Consider the following 23,542-nt stretch of genomic DNA (forward strand, 5'->3'; position numbering starts at 1 on the left):
ATCTAATGGCGTTTGACACACATACATATACGCTTATGTGTTTGTTATCAGCCGACATTAATGATTCGAAAGAAGATGTGACTACACAATAACGACAAAGTATTTTATCTATTAGTAAATCAGTTAACAAAGAATTTAATGAAAAAATTACTTTTTAGTAGCAATGAAAAGAACGTAAATATTATGTACTGCAATTAACATTTTTGAGGAAAATTCAGACGAGTAAGAGATGGATAAAAGCACTAATTTCGGAAACAAAATATGCGAACATAATTTATAAGCAGTAGATAGCAGTATAAACCTAAATAAAATAATATAAACCTAAGTAGGAAAAAAGTAGAGTTACTAATTCTCAGGTTTATACTACTCAAATTTCAGTAAGCTACGTTAGTGTAATCTTTTAAATTGTTTCTCAAGTGATTATTAATTGCTTTGCAGAAGCCTACCGTATTACATCAATACCTTATCTAACAAAAGATATGGAGTATTAAGCCGTAAGTTGATATCGATTAGATGTAATATTACGTACTTATTCAAGCAAGTACACAATCGTTTGACGAGGCTTTAGGCTAAGGAATTGTATGCCTTCATTTTTTTTTACTTATAATGTAATTCTCTTTTCCTACTATTTCTGTAAAGTAAGATATGATGAGATTAATGTTTAATTCACGGAACATTTTCTTCTATATATCTCAAGCGTATCTCTCAAGCGTTGATAAATCACGCTCTCAAAGGGATTTTTACGAGTAGTCAGAGTGAAAAGGAACTGATTCAATTCCCCTTGTCCCGAGGAGGATTGAGGTCGCCTCAACCTCCCCTCCCACTACCCACACCCCCTTTTACTGTACGTCATGGCAGCAAGCAGTAGACTCTCTTGTAAATTATATTATGAACTTCGTTTCACGCTTCGATTAATGACAAATATTACATTCTGAAGCTTTTAAATACTATACTATTGTGTACTTTATCAAAAAATGCATGACTGGCAATGCAGGTAAGACATAAAGAAGAAAATACTAAGAAGTGTAGCTAATTATTTTTTAAATTATTCTAATAGATTGATGTTTAAAAATGTTAAAGCTGTAAAATCTTGAGTTCATAACCAAAGAGGTACCTAAGGTAAAAAAAAACGTGTGCAGTTTGAAGGCGTTTTAGCCTAGATTATGAATTAATTAATAATTATAGTGCAATACTATATTAATATTAATACTTCGTACTTACCTTGATATACTTAAAAAATAACAAAAACGCCGAAAGCGTGGCGAACTTTGTTATTACAGTCTGTTGAGTTTGTAAAGTCCCTCAAATGAGTCTCGATCATCTGATAAGGTTTATACTATAGGACTTCCAGTACATTTTCCTATTGTATGAAACAGAAGTACGAATAGGAAAATACGGTGTTTTATAAAATCAGAACTGACGCAAAATTGTCATCGTTTTTGGAATACTTAATAAATTCAGATCGATTCAACCGATTTTGAAAAATATTTATGTTATGGTAATGTTGTGAATAATTCATATGCGTTAAAGGTTTATTAAGATAATTTATATCAATTCCTTTACCGGATATAATACTCACTGACCTTCCTCATACGGAAGTTTTACTTATTGTTCTAAAGATATACTGTCCTTTTAGATTGAACTAGGGCAGTTAATAAATTTAGCTTCCGAACTTAGCTCGACTTGACGTTTCGTCTCGTTTAATCTTCTAAATGGAGTTAGACTAGTCTATACGTATAGTGAGGTTGGTCCTTCGCGTCATATCGCACAGTATATAAAGTCCGGTGCTACGCCGCGGCGAGCGTAGTGCTAACGAGGCAACGCGTCCGTTGACGACGTGATTTTACGCTCTGAAAAATTTTCATTATCTGCTTTTCAATATCAATAAAAGACATTTCGATTTCGTAATTAACGAGTGTTGAATTAAAAGCTTTTTGTGAAAGTACGAGTAATATAATCAGGTGAGTTTCTTAGTAACGTTTTAGTGATTTTTTTTTCTAGCTCTCAACGAAATCGATATCAATTTTATTAAATGTCTTATATTTAAGTAAACGACTTTTAAGTGATATATGATTATAAAAATTAAGTTTTGTCTTAAAAACTATTTCATGGTTTAAGGTAAAGCAAATATTGTACAGCATATTTGGAATAGTTTTTTTTAATTTCCCATTATAATAATTAATTCATAGGATAAGGAATTATTCCTTGTTAACCTTGACAATAATACTTGTCCAAGTTGTCACTGCAGTTCTGACCAAGCCATTTTGACGTAGAAATTCACTTTCAAAAACAATCAGCAGACCTTGACCTCAGCTGTCTAGATACGATATGCCTGATATTAGATTACGACGGAAGCTGATGCCGAAATTCAAAGGAAATAAGTTGTTTTTTTAAAAATATTAAAAAAATCACGAATGTTTTTACTATTCATGGCCATTAATTTCATTATTATACCAAATGATATATTATGGAACTGTTTTGAACATACCATAATTAAGGAAATAAAAATAAAATAGGTACTTACGTATTAAAAGTTATGTTTCGGATCATTACTAATTAAGAAAAAGCATTATTAATTAAGAAAAAGGAAAAAACAGTTTATAACTATAATTTTTTTTGAGCAATAGTTGCTAATAGGATTTGGATTTAGGTGCATCATGTTGTTATTCCGAAATGATTCTTACGCCGCATTTGTACTTATCATATTTATTACAATTAATTACAATAAATAAATAAAAATAGTAATTATGGGAATTTTAAGTTCTTAGTAATAATTGTTATGTAATATGTGTCTAAAATGATTTATGAACTTACTATATTTGTAAATTGTCGATTATCTTCAAATGTTTAGTTCGTGACTAATGTTCATATTTTATTTCGAGACTTAAAATGATGTCTAAAGAATATAAAGATTTGTATTTTACGATTTTCTTTCTATCTACTCGGTATCAATCGAGTTACGAGAAATATAATTTATTACAAAAGTATTACATTATGTTCGTTATAATAATAACTAGGGGTAATAACTTTTCTGAATTTTTAACCAATATACTAAAAGGTTGTTACATTTCGTTCTGCGAGGTTCTTTGTAAATCACTTTTTCAAGAATAAAATACCCAAATACAAACAAACTTGTTTGACAGCGCGGGAATACCCCAGCACCAGTTCATTGACGCGTTTTTCCCGCTTCACGTCATTTGTGTCGCATAGAAGGAATTACCGAGCAATACTTATGTAGACAATTAGAAAAAATACTGAGCAGGAAAAGTTAGCACCTTTGATTAATTTAAAAAATCTCTAGGAATTTAATACAATTGTTATGAGAAAGAAATAAAACAAAAGATTGGTCGAATTTTACTTTTTTCGATTCGTAAATTGAAATGAATTAATTCGAAAGTTAATTAAATACAATTGCTCTTCGTGAATTTTATTTAGGATTGTATAAAAACAGAATTACTGAATAAGGAATGAATTCTTTGTAAAAATGATTTACTTTAATAATTATTTTAATGCAATCTCGCGTGCATTGATCGCGATCGCCTTGACCGAAGGATTCAATAAACAGAACGACTAGAATGATGATTTTTGAACGATTTTAATTTGTAATAATAATAAAAATATTGCAATAGCAGTTATTTCATATCAGTGGTAGGCAATATTTTCATATATTTTATCAAATACGTAGAATTGCTTATGCCTTATGCTAAACTATTTTGTTTTTAAATGGCAGGGTACTCTATTATTATTAGACAAATGGAAATGGCATCTCCTGAACTCTGCGTTCAACATGTTTCATGTAGTTCTCAGCACTCACTTATGCACATACATGTATTGTAATATTTTATGTGAGCGTACGTACGACAGGTTATTAGTTAGATATCGTTATCTAAACCACAAGCACACTATTCATTTTTATCATAACCTTTTAGACCAATTATTGACAACCAACTGATTGCATTTACGTTAAGAGGTCGTTATATTGTTAGTTACATATAGAGACTAGCTTTTGTCGCTTCTTCGTCCGTGGGGAATTAAATCTAGTAATAAATATATCCTTTGTTATTCAAAGATAATGCTAACTAACGTCTAAAAATTTTTTTGAAAACCAGTCCGGTAGTTTTTGAGTCTATACGTCACATACAAAAATACAAATATTTTGTCTTTATTATATTAGTAAGGGATCAAATTCGTTTGTCTTAAAACAAAACTACAAGATGTTAATGTCGTTAGCGCACGACATACATGTGGTTAGGGCCAGTGAACTTTGTTAGTTTTTATGCAATCAATGCATATCACACATATTGGACTAGATTGGATCAAATTGATTTTGATTTAATGTTTGTTTCATTTAAATTTTGAATTTAGAACGCAGTCTATTCAATACTAAAGTAAAAATTAAAACAATTGCAAATGTGTTAGGTTCGTAATCATATTGGGTAATTTATAAATTACTATTCGACAAAGGAATTTTGTGTTAAGAACAGCGTTAGGTACGGCAACTGCGAGGTCCGAGTTTAACCTCGCACGACTTGCCTACCGCGGGTTATGCAATGCACCGCACCGTTCTCTCGGCATTGAACCACCAAGGATGGCCATTGCAAAATTTAATGATAACATAACAATTACGATGCTTCTGTCGTTGGGTTATCCGAATGTTATCTACATATGTGATAACATAATGTTATACAATACATTACTTACGGATATTCGAAAAGATGTTTAAAAATGATCCCATACGAGACATAAATGATAAGTTAGTACAAACCACAAACTTCTGGATTATTGATATTTAATTACCTCTATGTTTTTATAAGGCAATGTTGCAGTGAGTTTAATAATACATTATCTACGTATGTTACAAATTTAAAATTTTATTTATAGGTCTTAACAATGACGGAGATGGATTTAAAATTGAAATTCGGTTTGTTCAAATTGAAAATACTCTTTATTCTGTGTATTTGTTGACTCATTGTATCTTACCGATTGTTTTTTTTAATTAATTTCGTTCGCCTCTTTTTTTAATAGCTACAACAGTGTTAAAATTGATTTGTGTTGCAAATTCGTGTCTTGTTTTCGTAATTTGTGCTTTAATTGTTCAAGGCGTTTTGTAATTAAGTTATAATAAACAACGAACGTCGTTCACAGAAACAATGGAAGCGGGAGATTTCAAGGATTTCGCTAAAGCGATGACTGACTACATCGCTGAATATCTGGAGAACATAAGAGACAGGTAATTGTGAGTTAGTGATTTGATTTTCATATACTTTCAGTTTTATTACAAGTACCTACAACGTCTTCCGAATTTAAAAAAAAATCTAATTCAAGCCAACTTGCCTGGACAAGTTTTTGGTGTAAGTCCGGAGAAACATCTGTGTTCAGCCTATTATAGTAATTAGGTCACTCCATGACATATTTAGAAACTAGAAAGTTTTAAGAATAGAACACCGATCGTTATTATATCTACAAAACTTTTTATACTTTCCAAACAGTGTTACAATGAATGGAAATTTTAGCGAATGAATTCAAGTGTTCCAAGCAATAAGAGCAAATCAATAAAACGAATTCATCAACACTACGTACAGTTTCGTATACAAGTATCCCTGCTACGTAAAATTTTACTAGCTTGACTTACACTTCTGTGATCTGAGGTAAAATGAACCCTGAAGAGACTGTATCATGTGGAAGTAATAGAATGTATGGGCTTATACTCACTCAATACAACCGTAGTGGAGCAGGTTCCCTTGCGTATACACAAATACTTAAAGGCTCGTACTTTATTTTCCAGACCCGTCGTGCCTTCAGTGAAGCCAGGCTACCTCCGACCTTTGGTGCCGGAGCAAGCGCCGGAGCAGGCAGAACCCTGGACCGCGGTGATGGCGGACATAGAGCGCGTGGTGATGTCCGGCGTGACGCACTGGCACTCGCCGCGCTTCCACGCCTACTTCCCAACCGCAAACTCTTACCCCGCCATCGTCGCTGATATGTTGAGCGGTGCCATCGCCTGTATTGGATTTACATGGGTATGAAATAACATTATTTACGTGTATCTATACTTCGTTACGTAATATTTTAAATTCAAATTATTTTTTGACCAAACATGAATACAAATATTTAATTGATATTGAATTCATAATTAAGAAGGAAGTTGAAACAATTATAAAAATATTATTCTACAAGCCATTGCCAATGTCAACATTCTTTGGGATTTTCATTGAGGACAAGGAAAACCGGTCGCAATGACGTCGATATGAGTCTACATTATTAGGTTTAGCTTGTCGATATGTCCTTACCTGCTTCATTGTAACGAATAAAAACTTTTGGTAACAAAAAAAATGTAGGAACGTTAATTGAGCGTATAGGCTATGTATACCTACAGCTTTTTATATCAACATAGTAAGACCTTGCTTGACTTCTACGGTATGTTAGGTGTTGCTATGAGATACTTTAGTAAAATTATCTCCTCACATTTTTTTATCTATTTGGTATTTTCCAATTCCTTCAATAAAGTCTCACGTATGCTTACAAAAAATGTCTTCATATAACATACATATTTTCAAATATTTCGATGAAGTTTTTGATATAACTATGCGTCAAATGATTGATAAAGTATTAATGTATAAATAATGCTATTTTCCAGATCGCTAGTCCCGCGTGCACTGAACTGGAGGTCGTGATGTTGGATTGGTTGGGCCAGATGCTCGGTCTGCCGGAGTGCTTCCTGGCGCGGTCGGGCGGCGAGGCGGGCGGCGTCATCCAGGGCACGGCCAGCGAGGCCACCCTGGTCGCGCTGCTCGGCGCCAAGTCCCGCACCATGCAGCGAGTCAAGGAACAACACCCAGAATGGACCGACACCGAAATCCTTTCAAAACTTGTTGCTTACTGTAACAGTAAGTATCGATTTTTGAAAATCACTTGCTGGATACTCTTTCTTTCGCAATACTTTTCCAATCATTTACTTTTTTTTTAAATGAAGGGAAAAATGATATGAAACTTCTATTTATCCACAGAACAAGCACATTCATCGGTTGAACGAGCTGGTCTTTTGGGAGGCGTGAAGATGCGTTCCTTGAAGCCCGATAACAAGCATCGTCTCCGGGGCGACATCTTGAACGAGGCTATTGATGAAGATATTAAGAAAGGACTCATACCGTTTTATGTAAGTACATTGAAGACACATTAAGATATTTAGTTGCACACAAATGTTACTGGTATTAAAAACGTATCGTACGCATTTTTTAAAAAAATAAATTAATTGTTCTATTTCCAGGTTGTGGCCACACTGGGAACTACATCTTCGTGTACGTTCGATGCCCTCGATGAAATAGGAGATGTGTGCGCGGCGCGCGACGTCTGGCTGCACGTGGACGCTGCCTACGCCGGATCCGCATTCATCTGCCCCGAATACCGCTACCTAATGAAGGGGGTCGAAAAAGCCGATTCCTTTAACTTCAACCCTCACAAATGGATGCTGGTTAACTTCGATTGCTCCGCAATGTGGCTCAAACAGCCGCGCTGGATTGTAGACGCGTTCAATGTCGACCCGCTGTACTTGAAGCACGACCAACAGGGCTCCGCGCCCGACTACCGCCACTGGCAGATCCCGTTGGGACGTCGGTTCAGAGCTCTCAAGTTGTGGTTCGTGTTGAGATTGTATGGCGTTGAAAATCTCCAGAAACATATCAGGAAGCACATCGCCCTGGCTCACCTCTTTGAGAGGTTGTGCACAAGTGACGAGAGATTCGAAATAGTAGAGGAAGTGACGATGGGCCTCGTTTGCTTCAGATTGAAGGGAAGCAACGACACCAACGAGGAGCTGCTCCGGCGTATCAACGGCCGCGGAAAGATTCACCTCGTGCCCTCGAAGATTGACGACGTTTATTTCCTAAGATTAGCTATTTGCTCGCGTTTCTCGGAAGACAGTGATATTCATATATCTTGGGAGGAAATCAAGCATTCTGCCGATGAAGTACTTGCCCAGAAGTAGACTATATAAGTAATAAGTATTATTGAAATGACAAAATTATAATTGTGGTAATGTTTTAAAGTTAATAATCCTTAGATATAATCTTTTAATTTTAAATTATTGTTAACTTGTAGAGAAGTTTATATACCTTAATTGATATCTCTATGAAAGAGATAATGATGCAAAAAATTGCACAGTATTCTATCTTCTTTATTGTTGAATGTTAATGTAACTGTGAGTATATTACGGAGAAATGCTATACAATTGATTGATTGAGAATTCGTATAGGTTATCGTGCTAGGGTTGACCTATTTATGAAGTGTTAACTAACATACACACGTGGATAAAGATACAAGTGTTGTGGTTTTGATATGACGCATAGTTTTGCACATTAGTTAAAATTGTGCTTATTTATTCGAAAAAGCAGTTATTTATTGTTAAAAAGGTAAATGATAAAATAAATAAACAAGGATTGCAAAAAATTTGTTGTTTTAATTTTTCTGCTACTTTAAGTGAAAATCAATCTATTACGATTCGTACAAGCCTCAAATAAGAATGTTGGCCATTTAAGGTTAAAAAGAAGATAAATTTTGCTATATAATGTCACTTGGTTGTCTTTTTTATAAATATAACCACTTTACTTTTTTTAAATAAGTTTCGGAATAGATAGCGGAATGAAAATGCATTAGTGTTGTGATTAATCAAAGTAATGAAAAAATAACAATATGAAATTATCACGTATGAAATTGTACTCCAACAAGAGCTTGTACAAGTTATTTATATTACCGAAGAAGTGGGCAGTGATCGTAACAGCATGTCGGCCGAAGAGCACCGCCGTCACCACGGGGCAGGAACAATGCTTTCTCGATTCGTGCAGCATAAAGCCCAGCATTCGCGAACCGCGAGTCATTATCGTAGGCGCCGGTATAGCTGGTCTTTCGGCGGCCCATAGACTGACACAATGCGGCATATGCAATTTTAACATTTTGGAAGCAAAAGAGAGGTAAAAGTTTTTAAATACTTCCTATTAATGAGGTATCAGCAATTGAAGTATATAACAACTAATGTGTTTGCAGGCCCGGTGGACGTATTCACTCTTGTTGGCTCGGAGATTCAATCATAGAAATGGGCGCTGAGTGGATACACGGCGCTTGTTTACCCAATTCTGTATACACTCTGGCGTCACAAGATCGGCTACTCCAAGCACCCTTACCTCGCCTGGACAACTCTCGAGGTTTATTCTGTACAAGCGAGGGCCGGGCCGTGGATTTGCCGGTTACCGTCACTGCCTATCACACATTCAGACAAATCGAGCAGCAGGCAGCTAATTTGTTTAGATTAGGCGGTGAAAAGATGCACGGTACACTGCTTAACTTCTTCGGTTTGCGTATACAACAGGAACTGTACAACTTTCCCGAAGATCAAAGGTATGACGCCGCTAGAGTAATGTTTGGCTTGACTAATGTTTTACGAAATAGATGCGGTGACGACTTATCGCTCGTCAGTGCCGACCAATACGGCAGCTACATTGAACTACCGGGCGGAAGCGTGCGCGTGCCGCTGGGGTATGTAGGCGTGTTGGCGCCGCTGCTGCGAGGACTGCCGGACAATAGTGTAAAGTATAACAAAGCAGTAAATATTATAAGATGGGGTCGAGGCCAGGCGGGTACCGGCCGAGCGTTAGTCAAGTGTTGTGATGGTGAAGAGATTACATGTGACTATGTCATCGTTACCGTTTCGCTCGGATGTCTTAAATGTCAAGCGGACAAACTTTTTGCACCACCTCTTCCTTCGTGCAAGTTGGACGCTATATGTAGTTTGGGTTTTGGACTCAGCAACAAAGTATTTATGGAATATAAAGAACCGTTCTGGGTGTGCCATGAGGGTAATATGAAGTTGGCATGGTCTGCTGAAGAATTACAATGTAGAAACGACTGGACGGATGGAGTCTGTGCAATCGACGAATTACCTGGCAGCAAACATGTTCTGTGTGCTTGGATTTCCGGGCAGGAGGCTGCAGTTATGGAGTCAAAAGCAGACATCGATGTTGTCGAAGGACTCACGAAGCTTCTGCGACGCTTTACCGGAAACCCTTGCCTACCATACCCTCAAATGATGTTACGATCCCGATGGGCTTCGGACCCACATTTCTGTGGGGCGTACTCTTACATGAGCTGTTGTTCCTTGGTAAGCCACCAATGTGAACTTGGTAACCCGGTGCCAGGACCTTGTGACCCCCAACCCCCTATACTATTGTTTGCCGGCGAAGCTACTCTCCCTGGATATTTCTCAACTGTCCATGGTGCAAGACTAAGTGGAATTCGGGAGGCTGAGCGTATTATACTGCTAACAAAAAAATTCAATGGTCCACCACCTTAATACTTTTTATTTAGGATCAATTTTAAATTAATTTACATTTTACTTGCAATTTTTTTTGATACACAATATATTTAGATGTTTTATTCCATGTTTGTAATTTAAAAAGTGTTATAAAGTAACATGATGTAGCATTGTGAAATAAAATACTCATGTTTAAATTATCTTTTATTTTAATATTACATAAATTTAAATAAATAAGTACATAGCTGTCTAAATGAAGCTGTTTCTAAATTAATGTATTGCTTCAGTTACATTACATTCAGTAATGCTACACATCTATTACAGACAAAATTTCAATCCTCTTAGAAAACTGCCGTAATTATCAGAAGATGAAAATATATCTTCAAATTCCAAGTAAATTCTGTTACTAGTGTAAGCAGTATCTCTGCATTGAATTCCATATGAAAATGAAAACAAATTGTCATCTTTGGGCCAATGGAAACATATTTTATACCAGTTATCTTTTTTAATAAAGCATGGTTGTTTGAATTCAATATCAATGTTGGAATCATAATCAACATTGTTGTTATATCTATATTGTGCAATCACACTGTTGTCAGTGGCACATATCAATGAAATTGAGACATTTTCACAGTATTGTTTTGGTGTATTGTTACAAAAATTCAATACTGGTGTCATCCTTGATGGTATATTTAGATTATTAATAAATATTGATTTGTTACTTTTTAACTTACAAAGGATATAGTTATGAGTGAAATCTATGATAGCTGGAGTGGCAGATCTTACTGGACTGCGATGACATAGATACCATTGTAATTTCAATGAACTCCTTGGATTCAGTAAAGTACTAATGGTGTCCATTACATCATTGGTGTATAAAAGATTGCAGTTTAACATTTTCTTGATATACTCAAATTCTTGAGGTAGGAGTAAGTTATTTGGACTTGTGATAATTTCATCCAAACCATTTGCTGATAATGTTAAAAACCTTAATAGTTGAAACAATCCATTTTTAATTAACACATCTCTTCTATTTGTAATATCAGCAGGAATGTTGTTCATTTCGCAGTAATAAGTTGTCCACTCAAAAGTAAATTTGATCAGTTCTTTTTCAGGTATATTCATATTGTCACTTGTAAGTATTTTTTGCAGGCAAAAACTAGTAATGTTTCTCTTGTTTTCTTTGATTAGATATGCAGCATGTTCGCAAAACAACCGAAGTGAAGAAGATAGTAATTGTTTATCTTGCATGTAATCAGGGTAATTTAAAATTGTAATAACATTATCAATGTTTACATTTGTTTGTACATACTTGATGCATACTTCTGACAAGTGGTCTAGTAAATATTTTCTTGATACATATAGCAATTCAAAGGCTTCTTCAATTGATGTTATTTCAACCCTGTCCGTGTATATGTAATTTAATAATTGTTGAAATACTTCAGGCTCAATGTCAGTTATAACAATGTCACTGTCGGTTGAAAGGGGGCCATAAAACATAGCTTCAAATACGGGGCTGCTTATTCCTAGTATTAATTTATGTGCTTTGAATTTCTTATCACATACAGAAAATGTACAGTCACTCCACTCATAAGACACCAAAAGCTTGTTAACGCGGTCATAGAGGCTATTATTTCTTAATTCGCCCATTTTATAACCCATCTGTAACACACGATTCATTTATGTATTACACTTTACAATAATCTTACAAAAAGAACAGTGTCGTCATTAGACGACAACCGAGTAGAATAGCTTGGACATTTAATTAAAACCATTATAACTGTTTTACCTGTTTTGAGTTTGCGTCGGACTATAACCTTGAACTTGATCAAGTCCAATGACCAAAAGTTTCGCATAGGTGATGTTTATCATACACCTGGTATGAAATCGTCAGGCTTATTTACGGATCATATGACAGAAATAATAAAGACGTACTAACCTTCAATGTGATTATCAAGTATCAAGTATATGAACACTTTAGTGCAGTAATATCAATGTAAAATGACGTGAATATTTATTTTTTGTTTGCAAACAATATTTTGCTATATTATGAAAAATTGAATTTTTAATGTTCGAGTACCAACATTAAAAACATAACTGATGCTTAATTAAACTTTTTAGTGTTATTCTTTTAAGAATAATTTTCACTTTATTATTAGCACACTGAAAAAAAACAAACTAAACCACAATTTCAAGAACCATGTTTGCTTCTATCGGTCATCACAGACTCCCAACAGATGTAACTGAATGGACAGTGGTTCAAACTTGTCCAATACAGATAGTTAGTAGCACAAAATTAATAACTGGACTGTCAATCAACTGGCATAGTGTGAACGGTAACTGGCGCCGGTGAGTACGTCAGTCCGATGACTGGTAAAACGTTCTACTTTTTCTGGTCGTCCAGCTATTCCGCCGCAACTGGTGCAGTGTGGGTGATTTATCCCATGCCAGTCCAGTGCAACAACTGAAGAGGAACCACATGTAGCTTATTTCAGTTAATTATTATCCGGACTGCGGATCGACCGCCAATTTTCAGCATGTGCTTTTTAATCTGTTAAAGTTTTTTTTTCTTTGGATTTGTTGCAAATGTCCCAGTGTTGGAAAAGCTACGGCATTCGGGTCATCAAATTCTTTGGCCTACGACGGCAACTCGAACGCCGTAGTAGATACTATTTTTCTATTCTATTCTCAATTCAGTGTTTTTTCTATTATAATTTTATTTTAATAGAAAACACACTGTCCTTGAACGAAAAATAACAAAAGGTCGTTGATTAATAGTACAGATGTACCGAATAACGAAATTCAAATAAATCATTTTCGTTTTAATAAAAAAGCACAATTTCAACTCAGTTTTTTGATATTAAAAACGTTAAAGTAGCGACATTTAGCTAATGTTAAAAAGTTTTCCATTTTTTCCGGCGGCAAAGACCAACCAGTGATCTTTTCCCATACAACCATGGCTTTTTTACACGATGTGCACGGACGGGTAAAAATTTTCATTGGCAACACTGTATGGCAACAAATGTGTATTCTGTGCTGGAGCCCGCGCGCCGGTACCCAAGTGCTAAAATGTGTGTTGTGTTGGAGATGTTCTCAAATGTGAACCAATTATGTGAATTTTGTTTAGTTATTTAAAAACCTTATATAACCTTAGTTAATTATGCCTTCCACTTTAGACGAGAGTGGTTGCCCAATATATAGTATTTTGATGGACAATAATAGTTCTAATGTTGCGGTGAGTTTTTAGGTTATTTATATATCCAATCCTTATTTTGTAATATCATGTTCTTGTCTAGTTTTAAACCAAAAGCGTAAAAATCTGCATATATCAGTCTTGGCTCAGTTCTTATATTTATAATTGTTATTTTACACGATCAAAACTAAAACAATCGATTTCGAATACATAAATTGTCAAGGTAAACCTAGCATAAAGTAGCAAACTTATTAAGTTCTGTTTTACGTAAAGGCGACCTTTTTAAAATATCAGCGCGTTATTTGTATAAATCATTTACTACTAACATAAAAGACACAGTTACAAATTGTCTCGATAAATAGTTTTTGTATTTTGTAAACAGGTACAATGTGACGCTAAGAAGCAATGTGAAGATATAAGTTACGTTAAACAAAAAATGCTGGAAGCCGAGTAAGTGTTAATTTATTTAGTCTTAATATCTTAGTATAATGCTAGGGCTAGATTTTGAAATGGTTTATGGCAGTTTTACATTGATATTTAATATTTACCTGCCAGTAATCAATTAAAGATTTATCTGGTCATATGTTTCGATCGATTATTACAGAGGCTAAATAGTTGTCTCAACACATTGGGCACACTGCATAATGTACAGTCAGCTTCTGAACATAAGTAGATGACTGATAAGTGTGTACATATTTTTGAAACCGATACCCTATACATGTTACTGTGGTATTTTAAATGTATACATATTTATTGAGAGGACTGCACTATAATTATTATTTAAATGTTACCAAATATGTTATTTACAATTTTGCATATTTATTACACTTAAATATTCAATTATGCGTGTTGCTGGTATTATGAGAATATTTCAGATTTAATAGTGTAGTGGGAGTTTGGTTATGCTTAATTTTTGACAAGCTTTAACTTATTTCAGTTTAATAATAAGACATTACAAAAACAAAAATCTGTTTGATAAATCGGGAAGATTTGACAGATTGAGTAACTCTCCAGATGGATATAATGAAGCTTGTAATTTCAATGTGGCTGCATCAAATGAATTGGTAATTATAACAAATTTACTTTATTGGCTTGCTAGAAATAGCAAATCATAGGAATTTATATTAAATTATATACATGAAAATACTGAGCAATAGTCTATGTGAATTAAAATAATCAATATTCTGAAAACTTTTCAGTTTAAAATTCAATTTTGTTATATAGCTTAAGGCTTTATAAGTAACATTTGTATAAAAATGTTAAATGAAATTTAGTTATCTACTATGATTATTTTTTTATGCAGAATAATAACTATGATGTCATACCACAGGCGGTGGGTCTAGCTAAAGAAAAAGCTCTACTGGAAGCAAGGCTGGCTTCAACTGATATCAAAATTCAGGAAATGAAATCGCATATTAATCAACTTCAGGTGAGTTAAAATTTTTCATCTATTAACTATTTTAAGGGTTTGGACACACAATCATTTGCTTTATGGATTTGAATCCTCCCATTAAATGTAGACCATATTTAAGCCTAGAATTTGGTTGGAATGGTACATATTAGTAAACTAGCTGTTCCCGTGCAGCTTCATCTGCGTGGAATGATGAAAATTTTATTTTATTGTTTACAATATATAGCCTAAAGCATGACGTAAGTGCAGGGCTTTTTATTAAAGAAAGGATTATTAAAAAAAATGCTATAATCTTAGGCAACAAAGAAGTGTGTGTTTATGCTTTATTATAATAGAATAGATAGAGATCAACAAAATCTGCATGCATGTTATATTGAAAAAAAAAAAAATTGTTAAGTAATTGGTGAAGAACATATTGATAGTGTTTATTTTTATTTTGTACCTGCCTATCGCTTTTTTTCTTAGCATTATCTAAATCTGTAGTGTGAACTCCATTTTAATAAGATATGGTAATGCATTTTTTAACAGATGCTGGTTACTGAATATGAAACACAGATAGAAGCGTTGAAAATAGAAAATCAATTACAAAAATGTAATACTAAAGAATACAACAATATGATAAATGATATATGTCTGTTCAGAGACATTGTGCTCGGAAAAAGTAAGTAATCAATATAATATGACCTGATTAATTGAATAATATTCACATGGTTTTAGGTCTAAAGTGTTGTATCTTAAATTTTTAAACACCAGTTTAATTAATATCAAATGTGTTTAACCAATAAAGTGAAATGTTTTTTCTTTTCAGAAAAGATGCAAACCAGACATAAAAAGGTTTTAAAGAAGTATGATAAATATAAATCGACTGCAAGTGATATCCCTGATTGTAGTATCGATGAAATGGAAATATGTAATCAATCAACAGTTAAGGCAGCAAAGAAATCTAAAAACAAATCCAATCAGGTAAAATCAATTAATAATTTTTTTTTTCTGTGCACAAAAATATTTGCTAGGTTTATTATAAACTTAGCTAATATGTTAATTATATTATTATTGCTATAAATTATTAATTTTAGTATTTATTGTTTTAGGTGAAAGACTTATTGAGTGAAACAAGTACTGTCAATAAAAATGTAGGGAAAGGTAAGTGTAGAAACAATTAAGTAATTTTTTAGCATTTTTGTATATGCTCTGTATTATGGCACGCAAGGATATATTTTTTTTGGGGTATGCATCAATCTGCTTCTTATACATGCACAAAGGAATTAATTTTATGGTTTTATGTAAAATACAAAGAATTTTTATATACAGTAGAACCTCTAACTTAAACTTCGGTAACTTAAAAACCTCTATAACTTCACAAAAAATAATGTTCCTTTCCCATCAGAGCCCAAAACCTCTACAACATAGACCCTTGATAATTTTAAACCTGATTACATTTTTTCAAAATGTGAAGATAAATGTTATGATTTTTTATCATTATATTTTTTTATTAAGTATACACAAGTGATGTGATGTTATAATTTTTCAGGTAGTAAGTTATTGCTACAAGTTAATGGACGACAAGATTCCGATGCTGTTAACGAAATCATCAGTGAAGATTCCGGTTTCAGTTCGTTTGGTAACAGCCCTGATTATTATCCAACCAATAGTCCTTGTAGTACAACAAACTACACTCAAAAAGAGAAGAAAAACCACGTCGATATTGCTACCAGTCCTATTACTGTACAGGAAGAACTTAAGATTATCACACATCCTACAGATATAGAAAATCAAGAAAAGTGCAGCTCTTGCAGTCAATTGAGTAACAACCTAAAAACGGAAAAGACCTATACAGATAGAGCTACAAGTCCTATCACAATAGAGGAATATATCATTGAAATTATTAATTCAGGTAAAGAATGCACTGAAAGCGATCAATACATCCAAGATGACATACCATGTGAAAGGCAAAACAAGAACGTTATACATGATGAATCTAACAAAACCCGTACAGTACAAGATAATGAAATAGAAATCAATGATGAAATTCAAGACTGTGTAAAAACAAAAGAATTAGCCAGTTCTGAAATGGAAAGTTATTTTAATGATTTAGAAGAACTTGTTAGCAACCATCCAATGAATGATACGCCACAGGAAGAAAATAACGAAGAAACAAATGAAATTAATGCAGTAGAGGAAGATCTGGAAGATGTGATAAATGATGACAAAGATAACATATCTTTATGTGATTCTGATATTATAGAGGGATGTCTGTTTGGTCAAGATAGTTTCGAAACCAATATTCCATTAGAAAATGAAATAAATCAGAAACAATTATCTGATGTAGCGACTAGTCCTATTACAGTTCAAGGGAAATTGGTAGAAATAGCAACTAGTCCTATTACAGTACAAGGAAAATTGGTAGAAATAGCAACTAGTCCTATTACAGTACAAGGAAAATTGGTAGAAATAGCAACAAGTCCTATTACAGTACAAGGAAAATTGGTAGAAATAGCAACAAGTCCTGTGAAATTTGTAGACTGCCTACCTAACAATTTGAATGCTGAATCCATTAAGAAACCTACCTTAAACTGCACAAGGGTTGTTGAAAAAAGTAAAACAATTGGAATAAATACCGTGGCAATTAAAAAGCGCGAAAAAGCAACTAGTCCTATTAAATTTGATGTTAATTCTGGAGATCAGAAAACTACATTGAGCTCAAGCGAGCAAGAATGCCTGGAACTCAATAATAGTAAAAAACTTAACAGTTGTCATGACTGTGAGGTAGAAACCATTTTAAGAACTATGCGATTAGATTGTGAACTAATAACACCCATTCCTAAATCGCCAGCCAAACCGCAAAAAGCAGAAACAATATTAAGATCGTCTCCATGTCGCAGATGTCAAGATCTGGCCAAACTTAGGAAGGAAAATGAAAACTTACAGTCAACTTTTCAGGATATCGCCAAATCAATGTCTAACATGACATGGTTAATAAAAAGTAGAGGAGTATTAATAAATAACAATTTACATAGTAATGACAAAGAATCTTCTGAATCTGTAATGGACGAGTTTACACCGCCGATCACTTCTAATGTAAATATTGAAGAGTTCAATAATGAAACTGAAAGTATACCAGATTATTTACCAAGTTTAGAAGCTGTTAAAAACAAACCGACAGTGGTTACAGATGTTGTAAGAAGGTTGGAATTTGGTGAAAAAGAGAATCATCTCAAGAAAAAACCGGTTATAAGTAAAGAAAATCAACCAACGTCACATTCAAACATTTTGAAATTAACTCAAATTTGTGACAACCAAAACTCTCTAAACAGTAACCAAATTCTGAACGAGTCCAATGAAACCTTATCAGAAGAAAGTACTAGCGAGGAGATTAACCAAGATGAACAGATTTCAAATACAGATTTGGTAACATCAGGTGAAATTGAGAAAGAAGTCAATAAAAATAAAGACCAAACTTGCAATATGCATGTCGATGAAGAAAATGTATCTAGATCGCCCACCAAAAAAGTCAAAAAAGCTTTAAAATTGACAAAGCTAGAAAAATGGAAGAGAACATTGATTCCAAAATCCAAGATCAGAAGAGAATTAACACCACCAATCAGAAAAAATAAGAAAAAACAGATTTTAAAGAAGAAAGTTGTATTAGATGAATCTCCTAAACCCAAAATAGCTGTAGACAAAAATGCAGCTTATAAAAAAGCAGTAGAAATAATGGCTGAATTAAGAGATAAAGAAAATAATAAAACCATTGTAAAACCAACTGTAGCTAAAGCTTTAGAAAAGAGTGATAAATGCCAACAAGAAGTACTTATTGTGTTATCAAAATGTGATGATTTTATTCAAAAACAAACTAGTGAGGCTGATACACATAATCACGATAAAACAATTAATAAAGCTATTGCAACAAACAATACTGGTGTGCAGAAAGACACACAAGTAGACAGTAGTCCTGCACCTGTTACCACAAGGAGTCGGAGTAAAAGATTGTCTTCAGAACTTTTTAATAGCCCCAAATCGGATAAGAAACGAGATGAACATGTTCTATCCTTATTAGAAAAAGAGAATTCTACAAGTCCTATACGCAGAGGACGGAAACGTTGTGCGTCCGACAAATCTGAGAGCACACCTAAAAAGATATTACGAGGTCCTGGCATCCATGAATCTAGCATAAATAAGACTGATAATTCTAATGCAAATGTAATGAAATCACCGCGCAAAGATTCAGAAAATATTGCAGTTAGAAGAACGTCAAATCGCTTATCTTGTTCACAAAATCCGAAAGACACTGATTGTAGTACAAAAGAAACTGTTGATAACAATGACATGGATGTCTCCAGTCAAACATTACCTCAAAATAAGCAACAAACTTGCGTATTTGAACCGACGGTGAATTTTAACGACCGCATTTTCTGTAGAATGTTAGAAAAATATGCAATAACTTCAGTCAAATACCAAGCCAAAAAACTACCAGGTATGTTTTACAAATTTAATTGCTATTTTAATCAATAAAAAAGGTGACATGATCATTGTTTGTTAAAAAAAGTCTTAAAATATAATTATTTTTCAGATGCTAAAATTAATATGATCGCATCGAAACTGGAAGATGGTATTGCAACTATTATAGACCAACCTCGAAATGTTAAGAATGCAATGAACGATTTAGTTGATGAAATACAAAACTGGGAAAAGAAGGTGTTTGTGACTGGACTTATGATGTATTTGAAGAAGCCGGCACGTAAAGACGAGCTGTTTAACACAGTGTTAGCGCCGCCCGCGCCGCCGATGACCAAATCTGAACAAGTACTTCTATACATATTGAAGCAACTAAAAGCCTGTTGGGACCCAAATATTATAGAAACTATAATGAAAAGCATAGAGTACTCTCTATTTCAATTAAATCATACACCAGATTTTGGAACAGTGGAGAGTCTATCGCATTTCTATGCTATTCTCTGCAGGTATTTCTCAGTGAGTAGTCGGCTGCGACTGTTCATGTTGGATGCTATGTACTGCATTCAGTTCAAATCGGTGGCGCTTATAAAACAATGTTTAAATGTTTGGATGCATATTCTGCCTTTGTCTCATATGGGAATGGGTAATTATTCTTTTATTAATTGTGTTAAATCAACAATAATTTAAATTTTATCTTATTTACTAAATTTAATACTTCTTTTTATTTTTTTAGCTAAATGCCCGTTAGTGATGTGCTTAATATATTTGCTGCACTTTTTTAAATGCGATGATAAATATAACCGAGTCCAAGAAATAAGAGATATATTGAAACGTAAATATTTCTATGAAGTAACAGACTGGAGTGAACCTAAGATGCTGGAAATGTTTAAGAATGCAATATTAGAAATACGTGGTATGTATGATATTGAACACTAAAGTATTATTCAGTCCGAGCATTGGCCTGTGATTTTTGATAGAGTAGGATAAATAATAAAAAAAAAAATTATGTCACTTGCAAACATTAGGTATACTTCAATAAAATTCAAATTACCCCAGAACAAACAAGGACTTCCATACAGACAAACACTTTAACTATTGGGTTTTCGTATAAGCAACTTGAACGTTTGGTTTTTACAGAAGTTCCGGTTGAAAAGAAAATGCTTCGATTGGCGTTTATAATTCTTGCTAAACGCAAAGGTCCTAATTGGACACAAAAGAACATAATCAAAGATATGATCCAGCCTCTCATAGAGAAGGCAGGTGTGCGGGACGCAGTGAGGGAGTTCAGTGTATCAATACTGGGGCCATTGATGAAGCCATATCCTAACGACATGAAAGTGCATTGTGAGGTTGTTGTCAATCAGCTCCTGGAAATGGTAAATAATGGTAAGATACTATTCTCAAATATATGTTATGTCATTTCAAGTATTTGTTGCCAGAATCAGTATGATTTGTGCATCGTAATTAAATAGATTGATCGAGACTTCGTCTGCGCGGACTAAAAAAATACATTTTAGTAATACACATAGCTTGTATTACTAAAATTTATTTTTGAATTTGGATTGTTACCTATAGATTTAGTAGTCTATGATTTTGTTACATTTACAAATCGAAATCCTTCTGCTTCAATATAGCAGAGTTTCTTATTTAGTAATGTTTTTATTGTTGTCCAAATTTTGTATTTCATATTTGTTAAATAAAAGCATAATCTAGGGTTTATTTCTGTGGTGGTTGTGGCTGTTTCTAAATTGATTCTAAACTAGCATATGCTTGCAAAAAAGAAGTTTAAGTTGATGAAATTTGGCACAGAACAAAGTGTGGAAGAAAACATTACTCAGTACGATGTTTTTATTTATTTAATATGCAATAACTGTTGTGTTTTTAGCTAAACCCAGTATGGAGACGGCGATATTCACGAGTTTGCTGTACATGCGGCGACACAACCCCGAGCGCGTCAATCAGGCGCTGGTGAAGTGGCGCCCCCGCGTCTTGCCCCCTGACCTGGAGCGCCTGCTCAAAGATTACATCAGGGAGAAACCCGCTAGGGTATGGAAAATTATACTCTCCAAAATTCAAATTACATAAATATTGTGTAATTTTGTGTGTGTGGGAATTTTAGACCCTTATAAAGATTAGATGGGAATTGCATTTGACGGAGGGAACAGAAAAAATTTAAACATCTCATTTCTATTACATCTATCAATTTAATGTAAGCATCTAATATTGTGAATGTCTATGGACTAGGCTAATTCGCTCTTTCGGCGAATTCAGGTGGCCACTAGCTCATTTACCACCTTATGATATAAAACTGTAAAAACGTGTATATTTGAAATAATTCACTAATTAAGTCAAGAAGATAAGTTAAAAAATGTTTTAGTTGTCAGATCTGTATTGCAATTTTTACCAGTGATTTTTTTTATTATGACAGTATTAGGAATTATGTAATATCTAATGTCAGTATATAAATTGTTTTACCCTACACTTGTTCTTTAAAAGTTATACTTTAATTAATATGCTACAGTTAATTAAAAAAGCATTAAGCTTGATTTAAATCAGTTTTATTTGGCATCATGATTTAATTCTAATTTGATTTTACAAAAATAAAATACGGTAATTTTCGTGTGTTTGGTTTATCACATATGAAAACTATTAATCTTGCTGCAGTTCTATTATCTTTTATTCTCTTAACTCCTTGTGAAAATTGTTAACACCAAAGAGTACTTTGGTATGGACTCTACTAAGAGTGATTTATTTTAAGTCGTACTAAATTGTAAATGTGTAATTAAAAATATTTGTTTTTTGTATTAAGCGATACTTGGTATTTTGGTTTGTATAATTTTGCATAGCAACAGCGGTTGCCTAGCAACGCGTTTAGCAGGTGAATTCATGTAAAACATGCTACTAATTTTTGTCTATCTGAATGTTCTACTAAAATGTAATATAGAAACATTTTAGCTGGACTAATTATTGTTCTATTTCAAAGAATGAATTATGGACAATACTTATTATGTTTTTAATATTTGCAGATGTGATAGGGGTTAGGACAAATCTGTAGTTTTCTAGCTCCTAGTGTTTCATAAAAATGCAGACTTCTGATTGCTCTGTTTTACATATAACTTCATTTTTATCAATACTGACTTACAAAATATATTTGCTTAACCAATTATTATTTCCATTCCTAAATTCTAGTCACTCATTCTTAAGGCTTTTTGTTTTGTTTTCATTTTAGTACATGCTTCTGCATTTTTTTATCTTATCTGTTAACCCATTCTGCTGAAGCCTTTCATACATTTTGAACCTTTATTTTTAATCAAAGGACTTTGTCGCAGGACAGTATTGAAGTCGGCATCATGTAGAAATTAAAGCTAGGACTGAATGCAATACACAATGTAACTGCAATAATTTTTACCCCCTTTTTTAGTGTTAAAATGTGTATAAAAATTAGAGTTTTAATAATATTCGTAAAATCACTCATTAAGGTACTGTACTGGTTACTCTAAACAATGTAGTCATAAGAAACGATTGAAAGATTTGTAAGAACATTATGGTGTCAAAGTTGTATGTGTTTTTAGGTATGGATGTCTATGTTTTTACTGAGGCCTATCATGAATCTGCGAGAAATATGGTCGTTATGAAAACTTTCTCGCAAGTTTTCGTGATAGGTTCTCTTCGTGATATATTGATAGTTTTAAATTAATGCAAATAACGTATTCAAATAGCTTAATCACGTAAGCCAGTGTCTATTTGTTAATTATTCATGGATTACCTCTTTCTGAGACAATTTCGGTGTTTGCAGAACTGTTAGGTTAAGTTAAAAGTAAAAAACTGCTGCTTTCAAATGAGTTTCAGTTTTGCGCACTATACTCTCTGTGATTTATGTAGGAATTAAATTAAAAAATAAACATTTGAGTTTTATAATCTATTTTTTTATTTTCATGTCATCCCGTTTCTAAAATAAGTCTACTTTTAGTCACAGTTACAAACAAGAAAATAAGCATAAAACACTATAATAATTATCCTTTGAAATTTAAGTTATGTCTATAACTAGCTTTCGACCGCGACTTCGTATGCGTGGTATTAACAAAAAAGTATGCAGCCTATGTAAACACATAGGCATAGGCATGCAGACTATCCTCTACATCTTTGCCAAGATCTGTTCAGTAGTTTAGGCTACAAACTC

The 23,542-nt window shown here is 33.5% G+C and overlaps 4 protein-coding genes across 6 annotated transcripts; 3 read left to right on the forward strand and 1 right to left on the reverse strand.

The window, feature by feature from the left end:
- Window positions 1-1,794: 1,794 nt before the first annotated feature.
- Window positions 1,795-8,445, forward strand: LOC106099638 (aromatic-L-amino-acid decarboxylase). 2 transcript variants are annotated; one of them, XM_013278236.1, is made up of 7 exons: window positions 1,795-1,961; window positions 4,882-4,921; window positions 5,146-5,230; window positions 5,786-6,020; window positions 6,638-6,887; window positions 7,008-7,156; window positions 7,268-8,445. In XM_013278236.1, exons 2-7 carry the CDS (start codon window positions 4,891-4,893, stop codon window positions 7,982-7,984), a joined length of 1,467 nt encoding a protein of 488 aa, XP_013133690.1. In that variant the 5' UTR covers window positions 1,795-1,961; window positions 4,882-4,890; the 3' UTR covers window positions 7,985-8,445. The 2 variants fall into 2 exon arrangements, with proteins under 2 accessions (XP_013133690.1, XP_013133691.1); XM_013278237.1 differs by lacking the exon at window positions 4,882-4,921.
- A 109-nt stretch (window positions 8,446-8,554) lies between these two features.
- On the forward strand, window positions 8,555-10,500 carry LOC106099637 (peroxisomal N(1)-acetyl-spermine/spermidine oxidase-like). The gene is made up of 2 exons (XM_013278234.1): window positions 8,555-8,966; window positions 9,040-10,500. Exons 1-2 carry the CDS (start codon window positions 8,689-8,691, stop codon window positions 10,340-10,342), a joined length of 1,581 nt encoding a protein of 526 aa, XP_013133688.1. The 5' UTR covers window positions 8,555-8,688; the 3' UTR covers window positions 10,343-10,500.
- On the reverse strand, window positions 10,495-12,381 carry LOC106099639 (BTB/POZ domain-containing protein 6-A). The gene is made up of 2 exons (XM_013278238.1): window positions 12,243-12,381; window positions 10,495-11,965 (listed from the first exon to the last, which is right to left on the reverse strand). Exon 2 carries the CDS (start codon window positions 11,963-11,965, stop codon window positions 10,622-10,624), a length of 1,344 nt encoding a protein of 447 aa, XP_013133692.1. The 5' UTR covers window positions 12,243-12,381; the 3' UTR covers window positions 10,495-10,621.
- A 944-nt stretch (window positions 12,382-13,325) lies between these two features.
- LOC106099664 lies at window positions 13,326-23,280 on the forward strand. Of its 2 annotated transcripts, none has more exons than XM_013278265.1 (12): window positions 13,326-13,538; window positions 13,879-13,946; window positions 14,434-14,560; window positions 14,800-14,925; window positions 15,436-15,568; window positions 15,716-15,870; window positions 15,999-16,050; window positions 16,439-19,381; window positions 19,478-20,005; window positions 20,096-20,275; window positions 20,500-20,748; window positions 21,248-23,280. In XM_013278265.1, exons 1-12 carry the CDS (start codon window positions 13,464-13,466, stop codon window positions 21,445-21,447), a joined length of 4,836 nt encoding a protein of 1,611 aa, XP_013133719.1. In that variant the 5' UTR covers window positions 13,326-13,463; the 3' UTR covers window positions 21,448-23,280. The 2 variants fall into 2 exon arrangements, with proteins under 2 accessions (XP_013133719.1, XP_013133720.1); XM_013278266.1 differs by having other exon boundaries at window positions 14,827-14,925.
- Window positions 23,281-23,542: the final 262 nt, after the last annotated feature.

This window comes from Papilio polytes, unplaced genomic scaffold (assembly GCF_000836215.1).
Source record: "Papilio polytes unplaced genomic scaffold, Ppol_1.0 DF824102.1, whole genome shotgun sequence".
NCBI lineage: Eukaryota > Metazoa > Arthropoda > Insecta > Lepidoptera > Papilionidae > Papilio > Papilio polytes.

What these genes read in the sequence shown, in the direction of transcription:
- LOC106099637 (XM_013278234.1), top strand. Translation starts at nt 8,689, where the DNA reads ATGAAATTATCACGTATGAAATTGTACTCCAACAAGAGCTTGTACAAG. An exon ending in ATTTTGGAAGCAAAAGAGAG is followed by an intron (nt 8,967 to 9,039) that starts GTAAAAGTTTTT and finishes ATGTGTTTGCAG; the next exon opens with GCCCGGTGGACGTATTCACT.
- LOC106099638 (XM_013278236.1), top strand. Translation starts at nt 4,891, where the DNA reads ATGACGGAGATGGATTTAAAATTGAAATTCG. An exon ending in ACTTGTTGCTTACTGTAACA is followed by an intron (nt 6,888 to 7,007) that starts GTAAGTATCGAT and finishes ATTTATCCACAG; the next exon opens with AACAAGCACATTCATCGGTT. An exon ending in AAGGACTCATACCGTTTTAT is followed by an intron (nt 7,157 to 7,267) that starts GTAAGTACATTG and finishes TTCTATTTCCAG; the next exon opens with GTTGTGGCCACACTGGGAAC.
- LOC106099639 (XM_013278238.1), bottom strand. Translation starts at nt 11,965, where the DNA reads ATGGGTTATAAAATGGGCGAATTAAGAAATAATAGCCTCTATGACCGC.
- LOC106099664 (XM_013278265.1), top strand. Translation starts at nt 13,464, where the DNA reads ATGCCTTCCACTTTAGACGAGAGTGGTTGCCCAATATATAGTATTTTG. An exon ending in CCAAGCCAAAAAACTACCAG is followed by an intron (nt 19,382 to 19,477) that starts GTATGTTTTACA and finishes ATTATTTTTCAG; the next exon opens with ATGCTAAAATTAATATGATC. An exon ending in TTTGTCTCATATGGGAATGG is followed by an intron (nt 20,006 to 20,095) that starts GTAATTATTCTT and finishes TTATTTTTTTAG; the next exon opens with CTAAATGCCCGTTAGTGATG.